We start from the raw sequence: 24387 nt of genomic DNA on the forward strand, positions 1-24387 counted from the left end.
CAAAGCGACGTCGCGTTAGCCTACTTTTGGGGGTTGTAGGAAATTGACTTAAGAAACAAGTGGTGACCAGAAATCAAGTTAAAGACACATCATTTTTAGTACTCTTGTGCTTTAGTTAGCGCCCTAATCGAAACCTGCACCATTTCACTAACCTTAATCCTTTGGACTCATCAGCTATCGAAACGGGCACAATTTCTCTTTCAGTTAGCATTGCAGCCGAAACGTGCGCAGCTTGACGCCCTACCCTGACTGTCAGTCTGAAGACAGAAGCCAACAAAAGCGCTCCCGACAGTGACAATCAAGGCCTCACTTCCTGTACTCACACGAATGATCCCGCCTCTTGGGCACAAGTCACTGCAATAAAGAGAAAAAGATTGACGACGACAAAGACTCCGTGGTGTCCATCGGGAAAAACGCGGCGGCACACAACATAAAACACAGAATCAAGGCAACACATTTTATTTGGAAAGGCCTAATTGGCGTTAAGGTACAGCATGTTTACATGGGGGTTAGTCATCATAGCATTCTTTACTGGTAAGTCAGGGTCGGACAGGCCCCGCTTGATACATTCAGACTGACTTGTTTTAGCCACGTAATATTATGGTACATATACTTCAAGCCCTTGGAGCATTTATTCCATATCCTCGATATGCAGTTTAAGCTCCGTGGGCTAGTGCGCTTTGCCACAATTTATCATCTGCATGCAACTAGTACTATTAAGTGAAGCGCCAGATGCTAACTGGTGGAATTGTATGATGTTGAAGTTGTCCTACTTGTACGCAGAAATGTCAAACGGCGGCGTGAAAAAACGTCCGAAAACATCAAGAATATCGAATAAATGCTCAAATGGCTTCGAATAAATCTGCTAAGGTACAAAAGGCTGTATTAATCTCAAGCTCCTACAGGGGGCGTCCATACGCTGGATACAAAACTAATTCAAACGGTTTGGGGGTGGGGGATCGTTCTTTAGCTGGCCTATAAGATTTCAACAGCTGGGTTAGCTTCGCATGCTTGCCAGCTTGAAGCTGTAGATGGCTTCTTGTGCGAGGCAGCCACTAACTACTTTGCCAGAATTAAAATGTGGACTGCAATATTGGTGTGTCTAACCCAAGATGACAATCCGTTAGCTGGAATGACAAGAGTGATTATTAATTCTTATGCTAGCTGGCTGCCGACTGGTTTACCAGGGTGAAGATGTTGAAGCCTACGGTAGCTTTTTGCACCAGCTAGAGTGAATACATTGCCTGCGTTCAAATTCACAGGCTGAGCCCTCTTAAGTCCGCATGACGTCACTTCCGGCGTGACTTGACCGCACACGGTGGTCAAATTCGCCACGGTTTATGCGGTCCAGGGATGCGACATTAGGAGCCTTTGAAAGTATTAAAGGTCGCAGCCTGCGAATTGTCTTACGAGACCTTCGAAACCATGTGCTGTTGAGTTGCGTCGGAAGTGATGTCATGCGGCCTTCAGAGGACGCAGCCTGTGAATTTGGACACAGCCATTGCCACAAATTAACTCAAATGAAGATAGACTGCTGCATTATTATTTTTTTTTATCAATCCAGAGTATGTGGGCCCCGCTAAGCGTTATTGTTTTAGTTAGCATCCCTGCATATGGCGATGTTACATTTTAATAAATAGAATAAATAAAAAAGGTACAAACTTAACACAAGATGTCACTGTGACTTATAGTGTTAGTAATAACGGTGTGGATGCTAATCGCGCGAGCGCGCACACATACACGACGTGACTTTTTTAGTGCTAATGTTAGCAAACAAATGAGAAAACAAAACACAACAATAATGATAATCATCATCGCCATGGCAGATTGTTGACCACGCCATTTCTGGGCTCTGACTCCCTTCAGTAGTTGACTTTTCCTGGTACTTGCATGTTGACTCCACTGTAGTCCACCATGTACATGGGCCACTGCTGAGGACACGAAATGGCGGCAGAATGTCAGTCGTGTCGGGAACCGTAACTTTGGCTTTTTTGTTCATCATCACTGCTGTAAGTCAAGACGGATTGTAGCCTCCATTCGCTTCTCGTGTTATCTAGCCACCGTCAGACCAAGTCAAGACGTCGACTTCTGTATTAGCTTCCCATGCTACATAGCCACCGACTTGGGAGCTAGAATGAAGATGTAGATGTGTTAGTTTCTTGTGCTAAATAGCTGCCAACTGTTTAGTTGCAGTTTAGTGGTCGACTTCTACGTTAGCGTCTCGTGGTGGCTAGCCGCTAATTGGACTACTAAGCTCGCTATGCCTGTGGCTGCTAGCTTGCTTTGTCGTGTTATTTATTGCAAAATTGCTACTTTAGCTTCTCCCATTTTGGAGGTTCAGCTGCATTTTGTACATCTGCACTCTCAGGCGTTACTATACAACACGTACCATGACTGGAATCTGACTGGCCGGCGGAGCAAGCTCTGTGGAGGAGGGGGCGGGTCCTCTGTGGGTCTCCTGGACTCGCTTGCGCTTTCTTCGACTGGTAGAGGCTTCGGGCGCTAACGCTTGTGTAACAAAAAAAGAAAAAAACGTTCACAAAACGGTGGCTAACATGAGGCGGCGGCAGCCATGATGGCGCTGCTGCTGAAGATGATGACGCATGCGTACCTGTGTTGCAAGGCTGACTGCACAGTTCTGAAAAAGGCCTGTGAGAGACAGAATAACCACCATTAGCATACAGTAGTTGTACATTAGCACATTAGGATTGTATCCATTTTAGTACGCAATTTATCTATCTAGGGTGTGGCTCCACCGTAAAAGAAGGTTGCGTGGAAAATCCCAAGTATAAATCCTATTGTGGCTGTTCTGGGCTAAACGTTGCTAGCACATCTTGCTCACTGTAGCTGGCTCTTGACGCTGAAGCTGATTTTGTCTTTGGCGTGGAGGATCCTCTCCAGGCAAGCGGCGTCGTAGGCACCCGGGTTGCGGAAGGGCACGTCTTTGGGGAGCCCGTCCACTTGCACACACTCCGGGCTGCCACGGATCAGCTTGTACGGCACAGCCACGGCGCGGTCGAGCCCCAGAGCCTCGCCTTGAGCGGTGGCTAACATGAGGCGGCGGCAGCCATGATGGCGCTGCTGCTGAAGATGATGACGCATGCGTACCTGTGTTGCAAGGCTGACTGCACAGTTCTGAAAAAGGCCTGTGAGAGACAGAACAACCACCATTAGCATACAGTAGTTGTACATTAGCACATTAGGATTGTATCCATTTTAGTACGCAATTTATCTATCTAGGGTGTGGCTCCACCGTAAAAGAAGGTTGCGTGGAAAATCCCAAGTATAAATCCTATTGTGGCTGTTCTGGGCTAAACGTTGCTAGCACATCTTGCTCACTGTAGCTGGCTCTTGACGCTGAAGCTGATTTTGTCTTTGGCGTGGAGGATCCTCTCCAGGCAAGCGGCGTCGTAGGCACCCGGGTTGCGGAAGGGCACGTCTTTGGGGAGCCCGTCCACTTGCACACACTCCGGGCTGCCACGGATCAGCTTGTACGGCACAGCCACGGCGCGGTCGAGCCCCAGAGCCTCGCCTTGAGACATCGCAAAGTCACCATGTTCACGACATTGCCTACGATATTATTATTGTTGTTGTTGTGTTCCCCCCCAAATTACCGTATTTCTTGTTAAACAGCTCCTTGACCTGCTCGCGGAGGACCACCTTCTCCCCGACTCGGTTGACGTCATCGTCATCGTCGTCGTCTAACAGAAGACACGTTGTATTTATCCACGAGCTAAGCTAAACGACCAAACAGTTAGCGACAACTCACCATTTATGGCAGCGTACGCCTTCTTGAGTAAAGTGACCCGTCGAGGTGCTGAAGAACAACAAAGGTTATCGTGAGGGTTTTTCATCCGGGGACCAGTGTGAGCGCCCGTTGGTCGATGAATTTTGTATTGCGCTTACCCGGCTTTGGAATGAGGCCTTGGAAAGGTCTGGAAATCAAGAAGATAGGCAGTTAGCGGGCATTGTAAAAGTTGTCATCCAACAATTTACATTTGGGAAACTCATGCTAAATATAAAGAGCTGAATTCGGAAAGACGTGCTTTTCATGAGCCGGAAAAGCAAAAATAGCCTGTCAACGCGAAGAGTACAGTAAGTGCACAACATGCGGCGTTAACCTGGTGATGGTGAAGTTGATTTTGTCGGCGACTGCCAGGATGCGCTCCAGGTTCTGGGAGCCGAAGGTGCAGGGCTTCCGGAAGGGGATGCCGGGCGGGAGTCCCTCGATGATGACAGAGTCCGGGTTGTTCTTGATGCGCTTGTAAGGCACTTGGACCGGGTACTTAATGCCCAGCGCCTCGCCGTACTTCCTGTTGAACAGGTCCTGGACCTGCTCCCGCAGGGTGTTGGCCAGGTCGATCCGGGACAGCTTGGACTCCAGGCCCTCTTTAAAATGCCGGAGGACAGAATGACATCGGGTTTTTTTTAATGGGCTGTTACAATCCTCACTGTGGTTTGTGCCCCCTCGCTTACCCCAACCTCGTTACTAGTGACCCTATACCTTGATTTAAGAGTTGATTTTCTTACTGACAAACTACGCATTTGTTTTAAAGAATGACAGCGTTGTACCTGAGAAAGCGGGTCTCTTGGACAACACTGCGGCGTCTTCCGTCAGCGGCGTCACTTCCTTGGCGTCCGGCTCTGTAATCGGGAGCCGTTCCAACCTTGAATAAGCCTTGAAAGCAACTTGGCAAGATCTGCCCAAACAACAGAAACTCCGGCAGGCAACTCCCGGCCCAACTTTGACCTACCCGAGTCGCAGACAGAAGGCAACTCTTGTTTGACGTGCTCGCTCAGCAGCTTGGGCCTGCGGACACGATACGGCAGAAAGGCGGCTTGGCGTTTTGCGCAAAGAGGGAGGTGAGCGTGGGCTGAGCGTGGGGGTTGTCATCTGCGCTCACGTTTTGATGACGAACCGGATGTGGCTGGCGGCGGCCAGGATCTTGCGCAACTTGGCCGCCCCGAAGCAGTTGGGCCGACGCAACGCGATGCCCTCGGGCAACCCGGTGACGAACAGGTCCTCGGGGTACATCTGGAACTTGGAGTAGGGCACCTTGGCCGGCTCGGGGAGGCCCAAAGCTTCGGCTGAGCAACAAAACGTCGGAAAGCGCCACGTTGAAAAACATATCAAGCCAAACAAAACGTACGAGGAGGGGGGGCCGGCTCGGACATACCGTACTTCATGCTGAATAAATTCTCCACTTGTCTGCGCAGCTGAAGAATCATTTCACCAATGTCCTCCACCAGTCTTCCGGCTGAAGCAATCGACAACAAAACAAAGAAATAGGCGCCCTTTGCTCAGCAACAAAATAATCGCGTCTTCATGGAGACCTTTAAAATGAGGTCCGACTCAATCTGGTTTGTGCCACACCGATTTTTACCTTGTTCGTCGCTCATTTTATCCTGATGTTTTTAAAGAACGTGTTTAGTGCATGTCATTTAAACACAACGTCATCGAAAATGGATGACATCTCCAAAGCCCACACCGAGATGTGTCTCCATGTGGGTTTTTTTTTTCCCCCACACACATTGATTTATGAACGTGTTCCGCACAAATATTCGCTTGAGGTTTTTCACAAAATCTCTACAGTGAATATATTTGAAGATTATGTCATCATGTCAAGGTATGTTGAGAAAATAACTGCATGTCCGCCGTGCCCTCTGCAAGAGCTTTGATGCGAGAGATGACTTGATGTGATTTGTTCCACATAGAAAAAAAAAAAAAGGGTTACCTTCAGGGGGTCTTCGGATGCCCTGGGGTGCCGCGTTGGGTGACAAGGCTTCGCCGGCTGCAAGAGGCAAAGAGGGCGTCAGAGTAGTTTTCAAATATTCCTCCAGTTAGAATGACATCCATGAGTTACTTTTATCGTTTCTTGTATCTTATTTTGTTGGCCTCTGAACTATGGATTCATTGATCGGCGGGGTCATGTACTTTGCAGTCGCAGTTCATATGGAGCGCTTGGATTTGTCGCGTGCGCTTACCTTCGGTTTGTCTCCTGCAGTGGTCATTTGTGAAAGAAAAGAAACTTAAGCAAAGCAGAGTCAAAAAACAAGAAAATAAAAAGAAAAGATGAGAACAAAAAGCATGGGCGCTAAACCCCAACAACACATTTGTGTGGACTCTCATTCGCCAAACTACTTGCTGGAGTTCTTGATTTTGAAGTTTCTTTCAAAGTTTGTCCCCCCCGCCCGCTATTTAGAGAGAGTCACGACACAAATGTTGTCTTGGGTGTGTACTCTAGGCAGCTGTGTGTGAGACTGGAGGGAGGGTCTTAAATCATTCTAGTGGAAGTTGCTAGTGGGAGAAGAGCAACGGGGGGGGTCAGGACAGGGCATGGGGGCTTCAGATGTGGCGGCATCACTAAGACGGGGTTTGACCTTTCAAGTTCATACGTGAGGCCCTAAACAACAAGCAGGCTGCGGGGGGCGGCGGGCGGTCTGCAAGCCGTCGGGGGCCGGGGAGCAGGTGTGGAGGTTACCTGCGTGGCTCTCCGCCGGGTGGTGGAGGGCCGAGGCACCCGAGGGACGCGAGGGAGAGGACGTGGCCCCACATGAGGCAGGCTCGGGTGCCGGCTCGCTGGCCTCCTCCGCACCGGAGCCGGCTTCTGAACACAACAACAGCCTTCAACGTCCAGTTTGTGGTTTATGGTCCTTTACAAAGTTTGGACTCCATTTAATTAAAAAAAAAAAAAGTTTCTAGGAGAGGACCCTAAACACAATTTGTAGTTTGGGGCCGTTAACAAAGGTTGTGGTTAAGGGTCCTTTGCACACTTAATTGCAATTGAGAGTACATACATTTTGTAGTTTTGTGTCCCTTGCAAAGTTTGTGGTCCTTTACGGAGTTTGCGGTGGACAGTACGCTATATAGTTTGTAGTTTATGACCCCTTCACATTTGAAGTCATCTACTAAGTGTGGGGTCCTTTATCGAGTTAGTTTCGGGTCCTTCACAGTGTTTGTAGTTTAAGGCCCGTGACGCTACGGCTGCCGTACTTACCCGGCACAGTCACTTGAATGATGTCCCCATCCGGAGGCTCCGTTTTAATCCTCTTCACGGGCAGGCAATCTGCCGAAGGACCTGTGGGGGGCAGCGTCGTCATCAACCACTTCCTCGTCACATATTCAGCAATATTTCTTTCTTTATTTGGCTAATATTGGGGGGGGGGGGGCCTCAGGGGAATGACTGCATATGCTAAGAAACGTTGGATTATTGCATGTGGCAGCACAGAATGTCCCTGGAGTGAACGATGTTGTCATATCTTATTTTGCAGACCCAATCAATGACGTCATTGATCAATCGGCAAACGGTCACATGAGAACCAATCGCCGATTTTGTGTCCAATCATCCTCATCGCCATCCTCCTCCTGTCTGAATGTCCGCCCCGCGGCTTCATTTTTACCTGCTTCGCGCTCGGCCGGGGGACTCGCGCAGACGCCGGTCGACCTGTTCAATTCAACACACGGCACAGCTCATTAGGAACGGCGAGGTGGCGTCCGATCGGCCTGCGGGCCTGCGAAACGATGGGACGCGCTCTGAATGACCGCTGTGAGGATTGACCGGCAGCTCCGCGGCAGGGGGCGTGAGGCTCGGGTTCTCGGTCAGAGTGTCTTCGGGGGCGGCGGCCCCAGCGTCCGGCTTGCTTTCCTCCTTCGACATCTTGCCGGCAGCTTGGGGGTGGAGGGGTACAGGGTCAGCTCGGGCTTCCATTTTTGTAATTTTCAGCTTTATGAAAAGATTGCCGTTTCGGGTTCTTAAAAACAACTTCTGGTTTAGGGGCCCCTTTCTTTTGGGTTCTTAAAAAAAGTTCTTTTTTTTTTTTTTTTTTTTTTTTTTTTTTAAAAAATTTTTTTTAATTTGATCGTAATTCCTAGCACTGGTTGAACATCGCCAAAATGATTGGATCTCCAACGAATCTGCGAAATTAGTTTTATCGGTACGCACGTGTCCTTTACACAGTTAAGCATATTATGCAAAAATGTTGAAATGAGAACTTGGGAGTCAACGCGTGTCACAGAACGAAGATATGATTGATGTTTTGAGGTAGGCTGCATGCAGATGATACGTGTGCTTCTGTCTATTGAGCGCCAGCTGAATTTGTCTCACCTGTGAAAATCTTTTCATCAAACATCCTGGAAGGTAAATCAGACAAGAGAAGATGAGTCAACGCCAGCATCCCTCACCACTTGGAAGTTGAATAACAAGCCTGAGGCGGACCTGCGATTCCCCCCCCCCCCACCCCCCTTTGGAATGACGTTCAATCAATGAAAGAGTCGAACCCGCCGTTGAAGGGAAGTCATGAATGCCATTTAGCGGTGGGACGTAGCTTAAGCAGACAGATGGTCGCGTTCTGCTTCTTATCAAAAAATCTGGCCGGGATTCGAGCCGCAACTCGGCCTCCGCACGCTCGCGTTTCGTCAACATCCTCGGAAGGGGAAGAAAGAAAGGTGGCACGTACCGCCTGACCACGAATCGGATGGCGTGTCTCTCATCCAGGATGCGTTTGAGTTTGGGGACCCCGTAGGTGCACGGACGCTTGAAGGGAATCTGGTCCGGGATGCCCAGGATCTCCACCGCGCCCGGGTCGCACGCGATCTTGCGGTAGGGCACCGGCACCATGTGGTCCAGACCGAGGGCCTCGGCTACAACACAACAAGCAAAATGCGCCGTTGGTCAGGGCCTTTCGTATGGTTTGGAGTCAGGACAAACCAATGTGGATTATGATATTTTTTGGGAAGGGGGTGAGGGGGTGTTCAGGCGGGGGTCCCATGCGGCTTTTGCAGGCCGCCGGTGAGCCCTCCCTGGTTTCTTGAGTCCTCCTCACCATATCTGCTGTTGAAGAGGATCTGGACGCATTCCCTTAACGTGTTAATATCCTCCGTCTCCCGGATGAACAAGTCCCATTTTTCTGCAGAGGATGACAAAAAAAAGAAAAAAAATGAATGTATTGTTGGTTTTTTTTTTTTGTTTTTCTTTTAATAATAGAAGCCGTTAATACCCAGAAGTTATTGGAGGGCGGACGCAATTGTTTTTTTTGTTTTTATGTTTACGCTCAGTTGCTGAGTTATTAGCACACTTTAGCCCCTTTTGCACCACTGAGGAGAGATTGTGCAGGCATTGAGTTGAGACAAGATATCGGTTTTCCCCGTTACCCCATCCATCCTGGCAAAATACACCCTCCTAAAAAAATGTAGTCAAAACAGGAATCTGAATCATTTTACATGAAAAGTCACTCATGGCAATATTGTGCCGGATTCTGTGTAAAAGGCACAGTGCCGTCTTACGTTTACAGCAATTTTTTTCCCCACAAAGATCTGTCTCTGTGCCCAAAAATGGAGTAGTTGAATCGGAAACTTAGCTGTGGTCCTACTGTGATTGATTCTGTGCCAGATCTCGTTTTTACTGTCATTTTGCAGTGGATCTCCTCATGGAAGTCGTTTTTGTTTCCGTATAAACACTTGCAAAAACACCTAGCCGAGGTAACCTACAGCAAAGTGGCCATATCAGGCCAGATTCGGTGTAAAAGTTCAGCAAATGCTCAGGAGGCTTTCGTCTCCGTACAAACATGCGTAGGCTAAGTCGGTCGGTCGCTACGAAATCACACGAGGCTGCAGAATGGCCGTACCGGATTCGGCGTCAAAGACCAAAGGGTTGAAACAAACCTGATTTTTCGTGCACGATGGAGAAAAGTAGCCTCTTGGATATGTGGACACTCGCAGGTGTCTGACCCTGCTCACCGGGTACTTTTGTTGTCTCATCTAAAAAAATAATAACAAGAAGAAGAATTTAGTGACATACGCTGCATCCGGTTCAGATTCCAGGCCTAACTCCCCCGGGGGTATTACCAATGCTAGCAGCTTCCTTCCCACATGCGCCCTTGTCTGTCCACTTGGCCAGTCGGTCCTTGCCCAGGTTGAGGAGCGACGAGGGTTTGAAGTCCAGCGGACCATCTGGGTGGGGTTTGGAGGACATGGGCATGCCGTACAGGAAGTTTGAGAGAACAGAGTTGGCGGAAGTGGCGGGACTTGACGGTGTGACTACCTGGGCAGTAGTCTTGACTGGGCCAGCGCCGCCCTGAGCCACGGGGCTGCCGGAAGAGCTTTGATGGCCCAGCTCCGCGCTCGCCGATTTGGCTTCGCGAGACAAGTCTTCCGTCGGCCTGCGCGCAGACCAGAGGGGACGCGCGTCAAACAGAGCCGCGCGGAGCTGCCACGCTCGCGGGGACGGAACTAGCGGCAGACGCTGAACTAGTTGCGGAGCCACATCCGGTCCCGGAACTGGTTGTGGAGCCGTAACTAGCCGCGGAGCTGGAACCATCGCGGAGCTGGAACTAGTCGCAGAGCCAGAACTTGTTGGGGAACAAGTCACAGACTGAGAATCGGTCTCTGAACTATTTGCAGATCCAGATTTCGTCACGGAATTTGCTGCAGAACTGGAACGAGTCACGCAACCAATTGTGGCGCTCGAACGGTTCGAGTTCTGCAGGGGTTCCTGTTCAGTGTAAGTTGTGGACGCGCGACAGTTCCAAACTCCATGGTGGTTCCTGATCTGCCTCCAGTTCACGGTCAGCATTTTGTGAACATTTTGCTGGGTCCCACAATAATGAAAACTACATTTTCAGTTTCTCTGAAAAGTACAGAAAATTTTGAGTCAATGGCAAAAGCCTCCAAAAAGTATAACGTTACGTTTTTTATTCACAGACATAAGTATTTGGTGCACCTCCCAAAAATGGAACATTTCAAGTTTTTGTGAATTGTGTGGAAAATGTGGCTTATCTCGAAACACCTTTACATTTACAGTCTTGACCCTCCCCCAAAAATATGACATCAGGGTTGACTTGAATAGTTTGCAATATTTGGGGCACCCCTCAAAAATGTGGGCAAGCGTCTGGCCTGGGTTAGGTGCTGACCTTGTGACGGTGAAGTGTATCCTGTGGCTTTGCTCCAGAATCTTTATGAGCGTCTTGGAGTCATACTCGGATGGCTTCCTCAAGGAAACGCCTTCCGGTAGGCCGCGGGCCACAAGGCAAGCGGGCTCTTTCTGGAGCCACTCGTAAGGCACAGGCACCAGGGTGCTCTTTCCGGCCGCTTCACCTGCACACACCACAGAGGAATCGGTTGATTTCAGACAAAAAAAAAAAAAAAATCCAGCCCAGCCACAAACATTTACATTTTTGGGGGTGACTAAAACGATAAACATAGTGCATCCTCCAACCCTTTGTCTTCTGTAAATAGGGTGGAAAATGTGTCACAACACCTCAAAAAACAAAACCATTCCAGTTTCTGAGATCGGTGTGGAATATGTGGCACAGCCATTTACGGTTTCAGTTCATTGTGTGGGGGAGGGAAAAAAAAAAAAACGTGGCGCGCCCTCAAACAGCTTCACAGTTGCCACCTGACCAAGGCATGATTTTCAAGAGAATGCTTACTGTAGAGAACGGTGAAGACCTCGTCCACCATCTTCCTTAGGACAAAAATGTTGGACTGAGTGTCCGGTGGTGGTGGCGGCGGCGGCAGCGGGAGTGCGGGTGTTCTGCCGATTTTCCCGTGCTCGCCTTCCTTTCCCGCCTTGCCCGGTTCCACGTCTTGGTCTTTGGCGACGGTCATGTTGGGGAGGCAAGTGGGCGCCCCTGCGAGAAAAGAACGCGAGTGGCATTGAAGGCCCGGCTTGTTTTGCATTCCACTAATGCCGTTTAGCGGCGTCATCACACCGGACAAGCGACAGATTTGTTCTCGGGGGAGGGGGCGCGGGGAGTAATCAACGTGTCACGCTTGAAAAATAGCTGCTGATAAAATTAATGACGTGTTTGTGCCGTCGTCTTTTCCACTTTGAATGTGAGGGATTGTCCGCGAGGAGGGAGTGGTGCCAAAAGCCAAATTAAAGAAACAATCACAATGATGGCAGTGCAGTGGAAGACGTCTCTTTGACACTGCCTGTAAACATTACATCTGTTGTTTTGTGGGAAATGTGGCGGACCCCCTAAAAAACATTTATGGGTTTGTGGAATATCTGGTGCACCCCAAAAACTTCACGTTCAGAGTTTTGGGGAGTATGGTATGGAAACTTACGGCAATGCTTGTAGAATTCGGTCTGTATTTCTCTCTTAGAGTTGAGGAAAATTCGCCCCTTTTCCGTGCCGAGTGCGATGACGCTGTCCTCGTGGACGGTGATGCAGGCCACTTCCGCGTTGAGCTTGGACATGGCCATACACTGGACAAAACACTCGGTCACTACACCACGTTTGGCGAGTACATCTCGTCGTAAGTAGTTCAGCGCGATGTGCGGTGGCGGACCTACCACAGAGTCCAGGGCCGACACCAAGCTGGTGAGGATCTCCTGCCTGGCCGACAGCGCCGGAACCGGAGGGTCACAGCGGGAGGTGGGCCGCACGCCGTCACATGCCAGCTTCCTCATTTGAGACATGGCCTCTAGAGAGACAACAATAACACACTTTAGACCTGTTAGCATCCGTTCGCCACATGCTAGCATGTGTTAGCCACATACTAGCATCTGTTGTCATCTATTAGCTTAGCACTGGTTAGCCTCTGTTAGCCACAATTTAGCTTCATAAAGTCTAATGCTGCGTTGGGTTAGCTTAGCATCTGCTTGTCATGTACTATAGATAAGATAGAGAGATGGACAGACAGACAGACCTCGGTTATTTTAGCATCGGTTAGCCAGGTGTGTTTTGCACCTACGAATGACTAGTTAACGCGTTAAATCATGTTGACTCTGTTAGCTTCGCATTTGGTAGCCATATTCCAGTATCTGTGTCACCAGTTCGTCTCTTTTTGCTGCAAATACTAGTTTAGCATTTGATAGCATCTGTGAATTACAAAGTTAGCATCTTGATAAATTTGCCACTGGAGTGCCGAACGGCCGCGTCTGTATCTGTTTATTCTTGTATTGATTAATGTGCGCTGTCCCAATGATATAAAGAAATAATAGTCTATTATCTTAGCATCAGATAGCTCTCTCAGTCACGTGCCCGGCGAGCTAACGAAGACGGAGCTGACCGGCGGCAGCCGCGTTGCCAAGGTAACCGCAACCCGTCTCCTTGGAAACTAATCTCGGGGCATGCGAACAATGCGGCGCTGGCCCTTTAATCTCTGCAGACACTGCCAACCATTATGCCGGCCTCTGGCTCAACTGACAGAGGAGGAAGATGGACGAAGAGGAAGAGGCGGGCGTGGTCGTCTAAATGCGTTTCCCCTGAGGCCACAGCAAACATCCAAACACCCCCCCACCAGCCCCGATTTTCCCTCCTCTTCACTGATTAGGGCCTGGACATATCGACCAAATCAGGACGTGACGCAGGAGGAGTTAAGATGTAGCAGGATGATAAAGTATACAGAGTCAATGGCGATGACATACAAAGCTGCTGGAGTGAGGCTTTGTGTTAATAACATGAGAAAATTGTGCACCATCCAAATTTGGACACTTAAGGTTATGGGAACAGTGTGTGGAAATGTGGCCCACATCCCAAAACAACAAAACATAAAATATCTATGGTTTATAACATTCAGCAGACCCCCAAAAATGATGTTCTTTATGAACTGCATGGAACTTTTTGGCACACTCCTCAACAATGTATGGTTTCTATGAACAGTGTAAAAAATGTGGCGCCATCTTTTTTTTTTTAATGTCAAGGGTGTTGAACGTGGGGTACACCCCACAAAAAACGGGGCATTCACTGTTTCGGCAAATAGTGTGGAAAATATGGAAAGCCCCCAAAATTTATGTAAATACTGTGAAAAATGTGGCGCAGCCCCCCAAATATTTTGTAAATGGTGTCCAACCTGTGGACCATCCCCAAAGGATTCTGTAAAGTGTGTAAAATGAGGCACAGCCCCAGAAAAAAAAAAAAACTGCAAATGTGTGGACAACGCGCCACACACTCAAAAGGTTTCTGTGAATTCTGTGGAAATTTTGGGGAACTACATCCAAAATAATCAAGATTAAAGGTTTTTATGAAAAGTGCAGACAATCTGACGCACCCCCAAAGACGCCTGTGAGTCGTGTAGAAAATGTTGTGGATTAGTCATGAAAAATTGGATAGTGTGGACAATGTGCCACATCCCCAAAAATTTCAGCGAATGTCGAACCCCCCCCCCCCCCCGGCCTAATTTACGATGACAAATTCTTTTAGCACTCATGGAGCAGCAACACAGACAAGCAAAACATATGACACGAGTACATTTCAACACCAGAATGTTCTAGCAGCCCATATAATTGCCCCAAACTCGACACTGGAATGCCAGAAGCCTTTGGGACTCGAACCTAAATTTGACAACAGTGGTGCACACGTGCTTAACCACTAGTCCTACATGTTCCCCAATGGAATCTCAACTAGGACTTTGTTGACCCGTTGGTTTAAATGTGTAATTTTAAGTCTGACCTTATTAATTAAAATCATTTTCCGTTAACAATGTCTTCACAAACAGCGACGACACTTGTTGGTTTTATCATTTATCTCATTAATTAATAAAATGATGACCACATATGAACTGCTTCAATACACTGTTGTGCTGTAAAATAACAACGCAAAAAGTCATCCTAAACTCTTAGCAATGCCTTGGTAAAAAGATTGAACTGGAGACTACGAAACGCTCCGTTTGTCGGTGCAGCAGCTGGCTTTGTTGCGTGAGCCTAATAACCTTTAAAACGGACACTTAAGCGAAGGACGAATGTAAATAACGAAAAGCCAACTGACACCACGCACTCGTAGTCTTGAAACCACAAGAGAGGCGAGTCTTCGTTTTGTTGCTGGGTGAATTCGGTCACTGACATTATGATTAATTGAGGTGTTCAACAAGCAACCAAGTGCGAGCTAATTAGCTAACGGGCAAGCTAAGTAGCTGGCTAGCTAGTTCACGAGCAAACGTTAGCACCCCCCCCTCCCGCTCTCTGATGTCGTCGCGAAATAATCTATATATTCTCCACGTACAATTCACACATTTGCCCGTTTATGTACATTGTACGATGTAAATATGGTGTGTAAAGGTCGAAAGATGGGGAAAAATAAGAGCAATCTCACCTTAATTCGCGATTAAATCGCTTTTGTCGGCTGCTGTCAATCCCGGAATTTTTTTTAATCCATCGTTTAAAAAAAAAAACACGAATGTTGCTCAAAACACTTCGACAAAAAAAAAACGGCCGTAATCTTAATCTCAATCTTTGTATCCCCGTCTCTCGCTCTTGTTTTTCTTCCACAGCAGCACGAGTAGAAGTGTCCTTTTTGCACCTCCTTCTCGTTCTTTGTTCTGTAATCCAGTAAAATTGAAAGTCATTCGCCCTCCTGCTAATCCCAACCCCAACTCAACGGCAGCGTCCATTGGCTGCGGCCGGTGGGGCCGAGCAGGATTAACCGGAAAAACTCCGGGAAGGAAATCGGTGGGCCAAAAAAGGAGAGAAAGGGAAATTCCGAGCGTGTTTCATCATTTTTATCGCATCCGTCCAAACAAGTTAACGTGAATGCCAGCGAGAAAATGAATTACACAGCATAGTTGGCAAACATGAGGCCCAGATGCCAAAAATAGCGTTGAGTGCGGTCCATCAATGCTCATAGTAGTGTGAAAAATAAATGTATTTATTATTGTGAATTTGTCTCAAAAATGTATAAAAGTTATATATGATCCGTATATGTCACGTGAAACAAAAATGCTGCTGAAAAAATATGCGCAGAAAAGCGTTTTTAAAAGTAAACCATTGTTTTCTGATTTCTACACATTTAAAAACAGTGTAGATTGGTTTAAACGTACTAGTGAAAAAGTCATGCGAAGTATTTAGGGCAAATATATATAAACATTTAACCAGGGGTTTCAACCAGAAAGAAAAAGGAGGTGAATACATATAATCTAAGTGAAAAGGTAACTGCTTAAAAGCAAATCAAAACGATTAAAAATATGATAAATACATTTTATTTATTTTGTTTTTAAATCATCAACCATGATCCTAACATCACGGGTTTTAATAAAAGATGAAAAAGAAATCCGACATTCTTGCACCTGCGCATTCAAGATGGATTCAAGTACTTCTGTAGATGTGAAGCAGCAGCAACCCAAGAGAAGAAAACCGTTTTGGGTTGTAAATATTTAATGAGTTAGTCTGGGAAAGCATTGCGGCAGTAATCTCGATCATGAGCGTTCCCGTTACAGTACGACAGCCAACTACAAACCACAAAACGGTTGAAAACAGCCGGAAGACCTTGGATGCTGGCAGGTTTGAGCCCAAGAAACCACCAGCCATTCTGTTCTTCTTCCTGCACTTTGAGAGAAAAGTATTTTCATAACTTACATGTGTACATTTATTTGTCACTGGGGCCTTGCATTTGACAGGCTTTTTAGCCCTGGAACAGATACAGACAGTAGCCGTCCGGTGTTCATTAGCGTACCTTAAGTGGTCTTGTTTTTGGGGTGATACCATCAAATGTGTTAATTTTGGCACCTTGATTTTTACAGATTAGGACCATACCCAATATGATTGCAACATCCATGCCTGGCACTAAGGTGGCACTTTCAACAGTGAGGAGTCCAATCATGCATACCATACATTGATTGACGTCTTACCGGCTCTGGAACAGGTGCAACTAGTCACCTTGGTGACTAATACCAGAAGTGGACATACCTGCTTCTTTTTTAAATTTTTTTTTTTTTATTGGGGTCATTGTATGAGCTGTGGCATTTTGAGTCCAATCATTGTAAACATAGCGTGGTTTCCCTCTCGAACTGTCACAGGTACAACCAGTGAGACCTTGGTGTCCAAATTCGAATCTGGATGAACCAAGTGGCGCTACTTTATTTTATCACCTGTATGAACTGTGACATGTTCTTTTGAGGAGAAAAATAAAAACGTTTTATCCCAGGCTCAGCAAAGTTTTGGACATGTTTTGTTTGAAATGTCACTTTCATACCCAGTCAATCATACTCGTGAATGATTTTACAGGTACGCAGACCCTTCCGCATGGCCACTTCAACCTGCAAGCACACAGGAATCTTTCTGCACTCTCTGCGAGTCTCGCGGTAGATTATTTCAACGTAATAAATAAAAGAACAAACAAAAGTGACCCAGTGGTAAAAGTTCTTGGATTCGAGGCATTCCCGCAACTGCAAAACAAGGAAAGTTGCCTTCGTGGGTAGCTAATTTCGATCTAGAATCCCATGAGGCGTTTAATTTACAGTACTTGGTCCTTGCAACTCAATAAAAGGTGCTTTTTCGGCGACCATGCGTGGTTACGGTATCAACTTCATGCGTCCGTGGCAGGTTCGGACGTTCCTCTCGAGTCCTCGTTGATCCATTCTCAGCTTTCACCATCAGTGCTGCTCCTGAAAACGCCGACCCGACAACAAAAAGACGTTTCAGCACCGGCGGGCGGATGTACGCCACCGTGAGAAAAGTCAACCGAAGAAGATACGGACGTTTTGAGTGCTGTCGGCTTCCTGGTGGTGAATACCGTTGGCTGATTTGCGGGCTCCGTGCATCTGGAAGAGAAGAACCAGACTTGATTTGAAAGGAGGCATCCATTTCAGAGGAGACCTCCCACCCATCCATTTTCAACATCGTTTATCCTGAACGGGGTTCACCCGGCATCTAACGGCACCAGAGTACCTTACCGGGCTTTTCTCCGGATGCTTGCCCATGGCCTGCACCAGCTGGTCCACCTGCTGATTGTGCTCCAAGGCCGTTCGCAGGGCGTCTTCGGTGCCGAGCAGCTGCTGGCGAAGGCGGGTCACCTCAGAGTCCAGAGCCGAAGGATCCAGCATGGAGTGACGGCGGTGATCCGGGGAGAATCTCTCACGGCCCTGGAATAAAGGCAAGTAACCAAAAAAAAAAAAAATGCTCTTCCACTTCATACATTGATTGCCAAATCCTAAAATGTGTCGGCCTTGGTTTTCTCACCAGCATCAAAAGTTTGTCCCGTAGCGTCTTGATATCATCCTGCAGTTTTTGCTCCTTCACCTTCCACTCGGCCTTGCGCATTTCACGGTTGAGGTCTTTGTCCATCTCACGAGAGTGGCGACGCGACTCCAGGAGCAAAACTCGCAACTCGTTTAGGCTCCTGGTATGAACCAAGTACGGACAGAGTCACAGAAGACCCTTCATTTTCACACTGAAATGTGGCTGACGAGGGACGAACAATTGCGAAAACGCGGTGAACGGATGCTAACGCAAAGGGTATCAGATGCTAAGCTAAGAGAGAGGACCATGTATGGCTGAGGAAGGCCAAGAAAATGGCTACCAGACGCGTGGCTGAAAAGGGGACAATAACACAAGGCCAACGTGATGACAAGCACGACAAGAAGATGCTGGCAGACGCTAAGATGACAGCTCCAACTTACCCCTCTTTCTTCAACAGCTCCTGGCCGATGCTGAGCAGCTGCCCAGAGGCATCATGGGATTTCCTGGTCATGGACTCAAGCTCCGTCTCCACGCGCACCTTGTCCCGCGCCAGCGCTTCGGCCTTCCTTTCCCCCGTACGAACTTTGCCCTCGAGAACTGCCGGGAAAACAAAAAGTGGGAAACATTTAGAGTTTGTCGAGTCAATATTGCAACGTTGCTTGCGAAGACTTGCCTCCAATTTGAGATTTGAGCGCTTCGACTTGGGAGGTGAGAGTGGAAACCTCTTTTTCCCTTTTCATCAGCTTCTCCGTGATTTCTGAAAAAAAAAAAAAAAACGACAATGGTTTACATCCTCGCAACTTTAGGAGAAGAGCATTTAGGACAATTACGGTCATGTCGGCTCAACCCGTTTGCGCCGTAAACAGGCCGTTGGACAAAACGTAAGTCATACCTTCAATGTTCTGCTTCAGCTTCTCGTCGGAAAGGTGGTTGTCTTCGATCACCTATGACAACAAAGCGTTACTCAAGTGTCAATCAGACACCGGATGCTAGTGCTGCTAGTTATCGCTCACGTGAGCATCGCGGTCGGTCTGGATGGCCCGCAGCCGATTGGCCGTCACCCTCAGCTTCTCTTGCAGCTTCTGGACCTCCTCCCGGTTGACTTCCTGCAAAGCTCGGTACTCCGACACCTTGTTCTCGGACATCTCCAGCTGTTCCCTCAGCTCCCGGGCGCTTCGGTCGCGCTCCCGTTGAAGCACCTCCATCTCCGCCAGCCTCTTCTCAGCCCTCTGCAGTTTGTCGGAGGCCTCCTCCGCGGCCTCCCGACTGGTTTGCTCCTTGGCGTCTTGGAGCCGAGCGGAGAGGTCCTCCCGTTCTTTGGTGAGGATGGCGGCTTCAATTTTGTACTTGGCCTTGAGGTTCTCCACCTCAAGCTGGTGCTCCATCTTCAGGCCCTCCAGGGCGGCCCGCAGCTCCTGGACACCCGGCTCTTGGCCCTCGGGTGCGGACTGGCCGCCGGAGAAGGAGGCCTTCAGCTCCTCCAGTGACTGCTGGTGATCGCTCACGAGACAGTCGAATTTAGCCTGCGCGGGGGACGAGCAAAAGAGGATTGAAAGCTGGCCTTTTCCTATAAAACTATATGGCCAACATACCTATTAACATCGAGCTCAAAGATGCTATGCTAACAGAGGCCTACTCAAAGCTGGCAATTGCTACGCTAACAGAGGCCCATATACGGCGAACACATGATGAACATGGGCCAAAACAAAAGTCAAAGATGCTTAACATGTGGCTAACAGTTGTTAAGCCAACAGATGACAATACAATTCATTCGTGGGCGAACGAAGGCCAACCTATAACTGGTGGTTGCTAAGCTAATCCAGGCAATACGTGGCAAATGGAGGGCTACCACTGGCACAGAGACGCTAAAACGTGGTTAGCAGATCCTAAGCTAGCACCGTCTGACTGCTCGCGGATGAACAGCCTTTTCCACAAGTGACTTTTTTCCAGCTTGTGATTGGCTAGTTACCTTCCAGGCATCCATCATGTCCATGTTCTCCTTGGTGGCCTGCTGGACCTTCAGCTTCAGCTCACAGATCTCCTGACTCTGTTTCTCCACCAGCAGTTTAAGGGCTTCGGTCTCCTGTCGGCTGGCCGCCAAAGCTTCCGAGTCGAGCGCTTGGGTGGCGGTGGGGCTCGGCCCCGCGGCGGCGGCGGAGCCCGGCGGCCGAACCCGCAGGGTCTCCATCTCGGCCCTGGTTCGGCTGAGCTCCTCCTCCAGCTGCGCAATGCGACTCTGCTCCTCCACCGTGGTTTGCTGTCATCAGGGACAACAGAGGAGTTATTATATTTGAGATGTGGTGTCATTTTGAAAAATACAAATGATTAGTAAAATACTATTTAAAAAAAAAACATGACTAAAACAATTAGCCAAATCAGAATTTGCTAAATGACGCATCTTATGTGTCTTGTGAAATCTGAGATTGTTCACTCGCAGGTAAACTTATCTGTGATGTTTAAAATTCTGCCTAGCAACAGGTGACTTTGGAAAAATAAGCTTTAGAATAAAAAAAAAAACAAAAACAAGGTGATGGAAAAGATTTCATATAAAATTATCAGTGCAGTGCAATGTTGTTTTGGCGTTGCATCTTTTTTAAAACACAATATGAATTGGTTTGCTTGTTTTCCTTTTTTTTCCATTTCAATTTATTTAGCGCCAAGCAAAAGAGAAGAGTCCACAAATCCAAGCAAATTATTTTTCTGTGAAAAGGCGACAGCGTCATCAAGTGTCATTTCCAAGCAATGCGATCAGCCCAAGGAGAGGAATCCGTACTACCCCGTCCAAACATTTCAAACTGGATTAGCGCAACGTGCCCGTGCCAAAGTGGAAAATTGTGAGAAGAGAGCAACCGATGTCGGATCATCTGAAAGTCAAGCATCCAATTGAAACAACCGCAAAGTCCTTTTCTACTTTGAAGCCACTACTTGATTTGGATGGAAGACATCACAGCACACAAGAGGAAATAGAGCAAGCGTGTGTAAGGTTAAGAATAAGAATAAGAAAACCTTCATTCGTCTCACAATGGAGAAATTCCCAATTAACAGCAGCAAAGTTATGAAATGTGGCATCCAAAACAAGATCAGGTCGCATTTTGGGGAGGAGAAAAAAAAATCAAACAAAAAATCGGTCACCTTGGTCATCTTACCCAACCCCAAGGATGAGGAGTCATGCTTGCATCTTCCCTGTTGGCAAAAACAAGCTTTACTGCACCTAAATAAAACGTTCAAGCCCATTATTATTTTTTTTTGGTTCGCTTGTTTGCTTTCTCACACCTGCGAGTCCAAAAAGTGAGCCGGCTGGGGAAAATGAGCCAATCCATTCTGAGCCCCATTGCTAACGTGGTTAAATGAAAAAAAAAAAACTTTGATCATGATCAATGATCATGATTTACAAATGATAGTGGACACAATCTCACATTTTGTGCCGAATTTCCCTTTCATGAGCATGACTTTCAGTTCTTTTAATTGGGTTTGATCCTTGAATCACTCCAATCAACAAGTGACGTCACCAGGAAACATAAACCCGTCCATTCTGTCGCCCCTTGAATTCTGCATAGCAACAAGTCATGTGACCAGAAGAAAAAAAAAAAGCTTTTGTTATTGCAGCGCATGCTAGCTGGTTGTAAACAAAATTCCGCCGAGCAACAAGTGACGACTCAACTTTGGCTTACCTCCAGGTCTCCTTTGGTGATGGACTCCTCCTCCACTCGGAACTGAAGGTCCTCCACTTTCCTGAAAAACAACATGGGCATTACGCTAACATGCTAAGCGCTAATCGGTTTTCCCCACTGAAATGAAGTGAAAAAGCCATCAATCTGGTTCAACCCTTCCCCAAACCCTTTTTGGTCACGTGTTTTTAATGCAGATTGTTATGTAAAATCTACAAGTTGAATGAAGCCCAGAGTTGCACGCTGTCGTATTCGTGTTGGATGCGTGCCATTCGCGTTCATGGCCAAGCGAGTGAGTGAGGAGACGGGAGTGGGTCGGGCTGACTCGCCTAGTTCAGTGTTAGCATCTGCGCCATCCTCCTTGTGAGTGTTTTCATTTTATATTAGCGAGCTTGACTGTTTGGCCCATCAAATAAACGGATGAAAGTTGATCTGCGACTTTTTTTTAAAATTTACTTGAGTACCTGTTTAGATAAAACTCACCTGAACCTCAACTTTCAAAAAAAAAAAAAAAACTCAAAATGAAATTAAATCAAGAACTGAGCTTGATAAAGGAGCCAAACCTCCACATTGCCCGGCGCTGCTGTTTTGATCAGCGACATGCGCCGGCGACTTTCCAGCTTACCTTTTCTCTTCCTCCAGCTGATTGGCCAGCTCCACCTTGGCTTTCTGCATGCCGGCCAAGGCGGCTGTCACTTGATGGAGGGCGCCCTCGTTCTCCGACACGTACTACAAAAGACATCAGGTCAGGATGGAGCGATCCCGTACAAGCTGCTTGACGCGGTGGACGTTTGCTACCTGCACGTGCTGCGACTTGAGGGCGCTGAGCTCCTTCTCCACCTCGCCGATGCGGCTCGTGGCTTTGGCCATGTCCGCGCGCTCCAGGTCGCGTTCGGCCAGCAGCTGCTCGATGTGCTGCTGCTTCTCCTTCAGCGCCTCCTGCAGCGCGGTGGTGCCCGAGATCTTGCGGGCGTAGCGCGACGACGTCTCCGTCAGCTTGAAATCAGTCGGCGCCATATCAGGCAAGGACGAGGGAAATAAATCAACAGGTAAGGACGACACGATGCAGCATTTTCAAAGCCACTCGGGGTTAGTGTTTGAGACATTTCTGCCAGGCCTGGGAGGTTTTTTAAAATGTTTGGGCGGTAAATTACGATCTATTATATGCAGAATATTGCCAATGCATGATATACTATTTAATGATCATAAACTAACAACACAGGACATGTTGTGGTACACTGCAGCTGACTTTGAATTATTTGTAGCAATTCTCTTGTTCATCTAAATGAATAATTGATATAAGAAATAATTGATACAAATTACAAATGACACAAACTACCAATTTTTCATTGAAAAATAATTAAAAATTAAAAACATTAATATAACGGTACATCTAAAATAGCTATGTAATTTGGGTACTTTAGAATAATTTATCTTTTTACATGTAGCAAAAAAGAAATACCCCTAAATACAAATCATAAATCTCCATAAATAATTTAAAAAAAACAAACAACTATGAATAATAATGTGCAGTCATGATGAATTCTAATAAAATCAATCAATCAGTATTTATGAAATGGTTTTAGAATTGCATGTTGTATATATATGTACTTAATAGTAATACTGTAAAATTCAAACTAAGACAACACAAACTCACAGAGTATAGCACATATTCTTTTTCTTTAAAATTATTTGATTAAAAAAAAAAAACTCTAATCTTTTGTGTTTTGGAGAAGAATTTCCTGCCAGCGAGTGTATTTCGAGCGAATCAATGTCGCTCAATCACGGGGGGCAGTTCCCCATCACTCAAGCCGAGCGTTCCTGCTTACGCGGGCGTCTTTGCGACGGACGGCGGAGACTCAAGTCGATCACAAAGGCTGCCAGCAATTAAGCAAAGTAGAAAAAGGGGCGTGAGCCGCCGACCAAAATCGATGCGGTGCCGTCCCCGTTTTTGAGGCCGCGCGTGCTTCATCAGCAAAAAGTAACGACGGAGCCGTCGTTCCCGACCAGGGAGCCGTTCTCTCACCAGGCCGGCGCGGCTCGGCCGGCCGCCCACCGACGAGGCCACCGAGCTGACGGAGCTGATGGACGAGCTGCTGGGGCTGTGGGCCAGCGACGACACCCCCATGGCCACGCGTTTGCTCTTCTTGGCCTTGGCCGGGCTGGTGGACGGGAAGCCGATGCGGATCACCTTGTGGATGGGAGCGAACAGGCCGAACTTGGGGAGACACTGGAAGTATCTGCAGGGCGGCGAGGGGCGGATTGATTTGCTTTAATATTTTTTTAACTATCCCATCAATACAGGAAGTCAATGGGTGCAAAGGTCCAAGTTTTAACAGAAGTTTTTGGGGTGGGGGGGGCATACCTCGTCCCAGCCACGGCGCCGTCGTTCTTCCCCAGAGGCTCGTCCAGCTCCACGCCGCACCACTCCCCCTTGGCGAAGTCCGTCTCCCCAATGTAGCGAATCACCCCCATCTTGGAGCCTCCCACCTTCGGGCACAGACATATTTCGATTCCATGAAATTGATTTTCATCTTGTATCTTTCATTGATTACTTTTTCCCCCCATTTCTCCCTGCTCAAAATGGTTATTGATTGTTTCCGTAATTAGGTATCCATCCATCCATTGTTCCACGGAAGAAAAAGAGTCTCACCAAAACGCGATCTCCCGCCCTCAGGTCCTTATCGCCGGCTTTCTTGACGGATCCGCTGTCCGACATGTTGGAGCCCGACTCGTTTCCCGTCTTGATGGCGCTGTTGAGCAGGCCGTCTCGGAGCGGCGGCGGTGGCGCCGCCCGCGGCCCGACGGGGGCGCCCCCGCCG

The 24387-nt window shown here is 47.7% G+C and overlaps 2 protein-coding genes across 6 annotated transcripts in view; both read right to left on the reverse strand.

Annotated features, from left to right (window-relative positions):
• Positions 1-443: 443 nt before the first annotated feature.
• Positions 444-15384, reverse strand: gtf2ird1 (GTF2I repeat domain containing 1). Of its 4 annotated transcripts, none has more exons than XM_019873459.1 (27): positions 15037-15384; positions 12297-12427; positions 12068-12209; positions 11428-11628; positions 10909-11092; positions 9845-10158; positions 9662-9757; positions 8824-8907; positions 8458-8641; positions 8106-8131; positions 7545-7669; positions 7402-7450; positions 6999-7079; positions 6483-6608; positions 5736-5792; positions 5178-5258; positions 4905-5088; positions 4755-4810; positions 4573-4644; positions 4122-4389; positions 3907-3935; positions 3770-3817; positions 3615-3701; positions 3340-3532; positions 3109-3146; positions 2390-2508; positions 444-1928 (listed from the first exon to the last, which is right to left on the reverse strand). In XM_019873459.1, exons 2-27 carry the CDS (start codon positions 12420-12422, stop codon positions 1863-1865), a joined length of 3036 nt encoding a protein of 1011 aa, XP_019729018.1. In that variant the 5' UTR covers positions 12423-12427; positions 15037-15384; the 3' UTR covers positions 444-1862. The 4 variants fall into 4 exon arrangements, with proteins under 4 accessions (XP_019729018.1, XP_019729001.1, XP_019728992.1 ...); XM_019873442.1 differs by lacking the exon at positions 3109-3146 and adding an exon at positions 2612-2649 and having other exon boundaries at positions 444-1931; positions 15037-15381; XM_019873433.1 differs by having other exon boundaries at positions 444-1931; positions 15037-15381.
• A 692-nt stretch (positions 15385-16076) lies between these two features.
• Positions 16077-24387, reverse strand: part of clip2 (CAP-GLY domain containing linker protein 2) — a 14336-nt gene continuing 6025 nt past the window's right edge. The window contains exons 4-19 of one of the 2 annotated variants that reach the window (XM_019873158.1): positions 24219-24387; positions 23931-24055; positions 23592-23805; positions 22364-22561; positions 22191-22294; positions 21569-21629; positions 21030-21080; positions 19867-20154; positions 18911-19420; positions 18790-18841; positions 18571-18654; positions 18338-18494; positions 17898-18057; positions 17612-17800; positions 17417-17479; positions 16077-17323 (exon numbers count right to left, since the gene is read on the reverse strand). In XM_019873158.1, the coding sequence (XP_019728717.1) occupies positions 17312-17323; positions 17417-17479; positions 17612-17800; positions 17898-18057; positions 18338-18494; positions 18571-18654; positions 18790-18841; positions 18911-19420; positions 19867-20154; positions 21030-21080; positions 21569-21629; positions 22191-22294; positions 22364-22561; positions 23592-23805; positions 23931-24055; positions 24219-24387 (2437 nt within the window). In that variant the 3' untranslated portion in view covers positions 16077-17311. The remainder of the gene's footprint in view (positions 17324-17416; positions 17480-17611; positions 17801-17897; positions 18058-18337; positions 18495-18570; positions 18655-18789; positions 18842-18910; positions 19421-19866; positions 20155-21029; positions 21081-21568; positions 21630-22190; positions 22295-22363; positions 22562-23591; positions 23806-23930; positions 24056-24218) is intronic. The other variant, XM_019873167.1, reaches the window with a different exon arrangement.

The sequence above is a fragment of the Hippocampus comes genome, unplaced genomic scaffold (genome assembly GCF_001891065.2).
Source record: "Hippocampus comes isolate QL1 unplaced genomic scaffold, H_comes_QL1_v1.1 scaffold33, whole genome shotgun sequence".
NCBI classification, from domain to species: domain Eukaryota; kingdom Metazoa; phylum Chordata; class Actinopteri; order Syngnathiformes; family Syngnathidae; genus Hippocampus; species Hippocampus comes.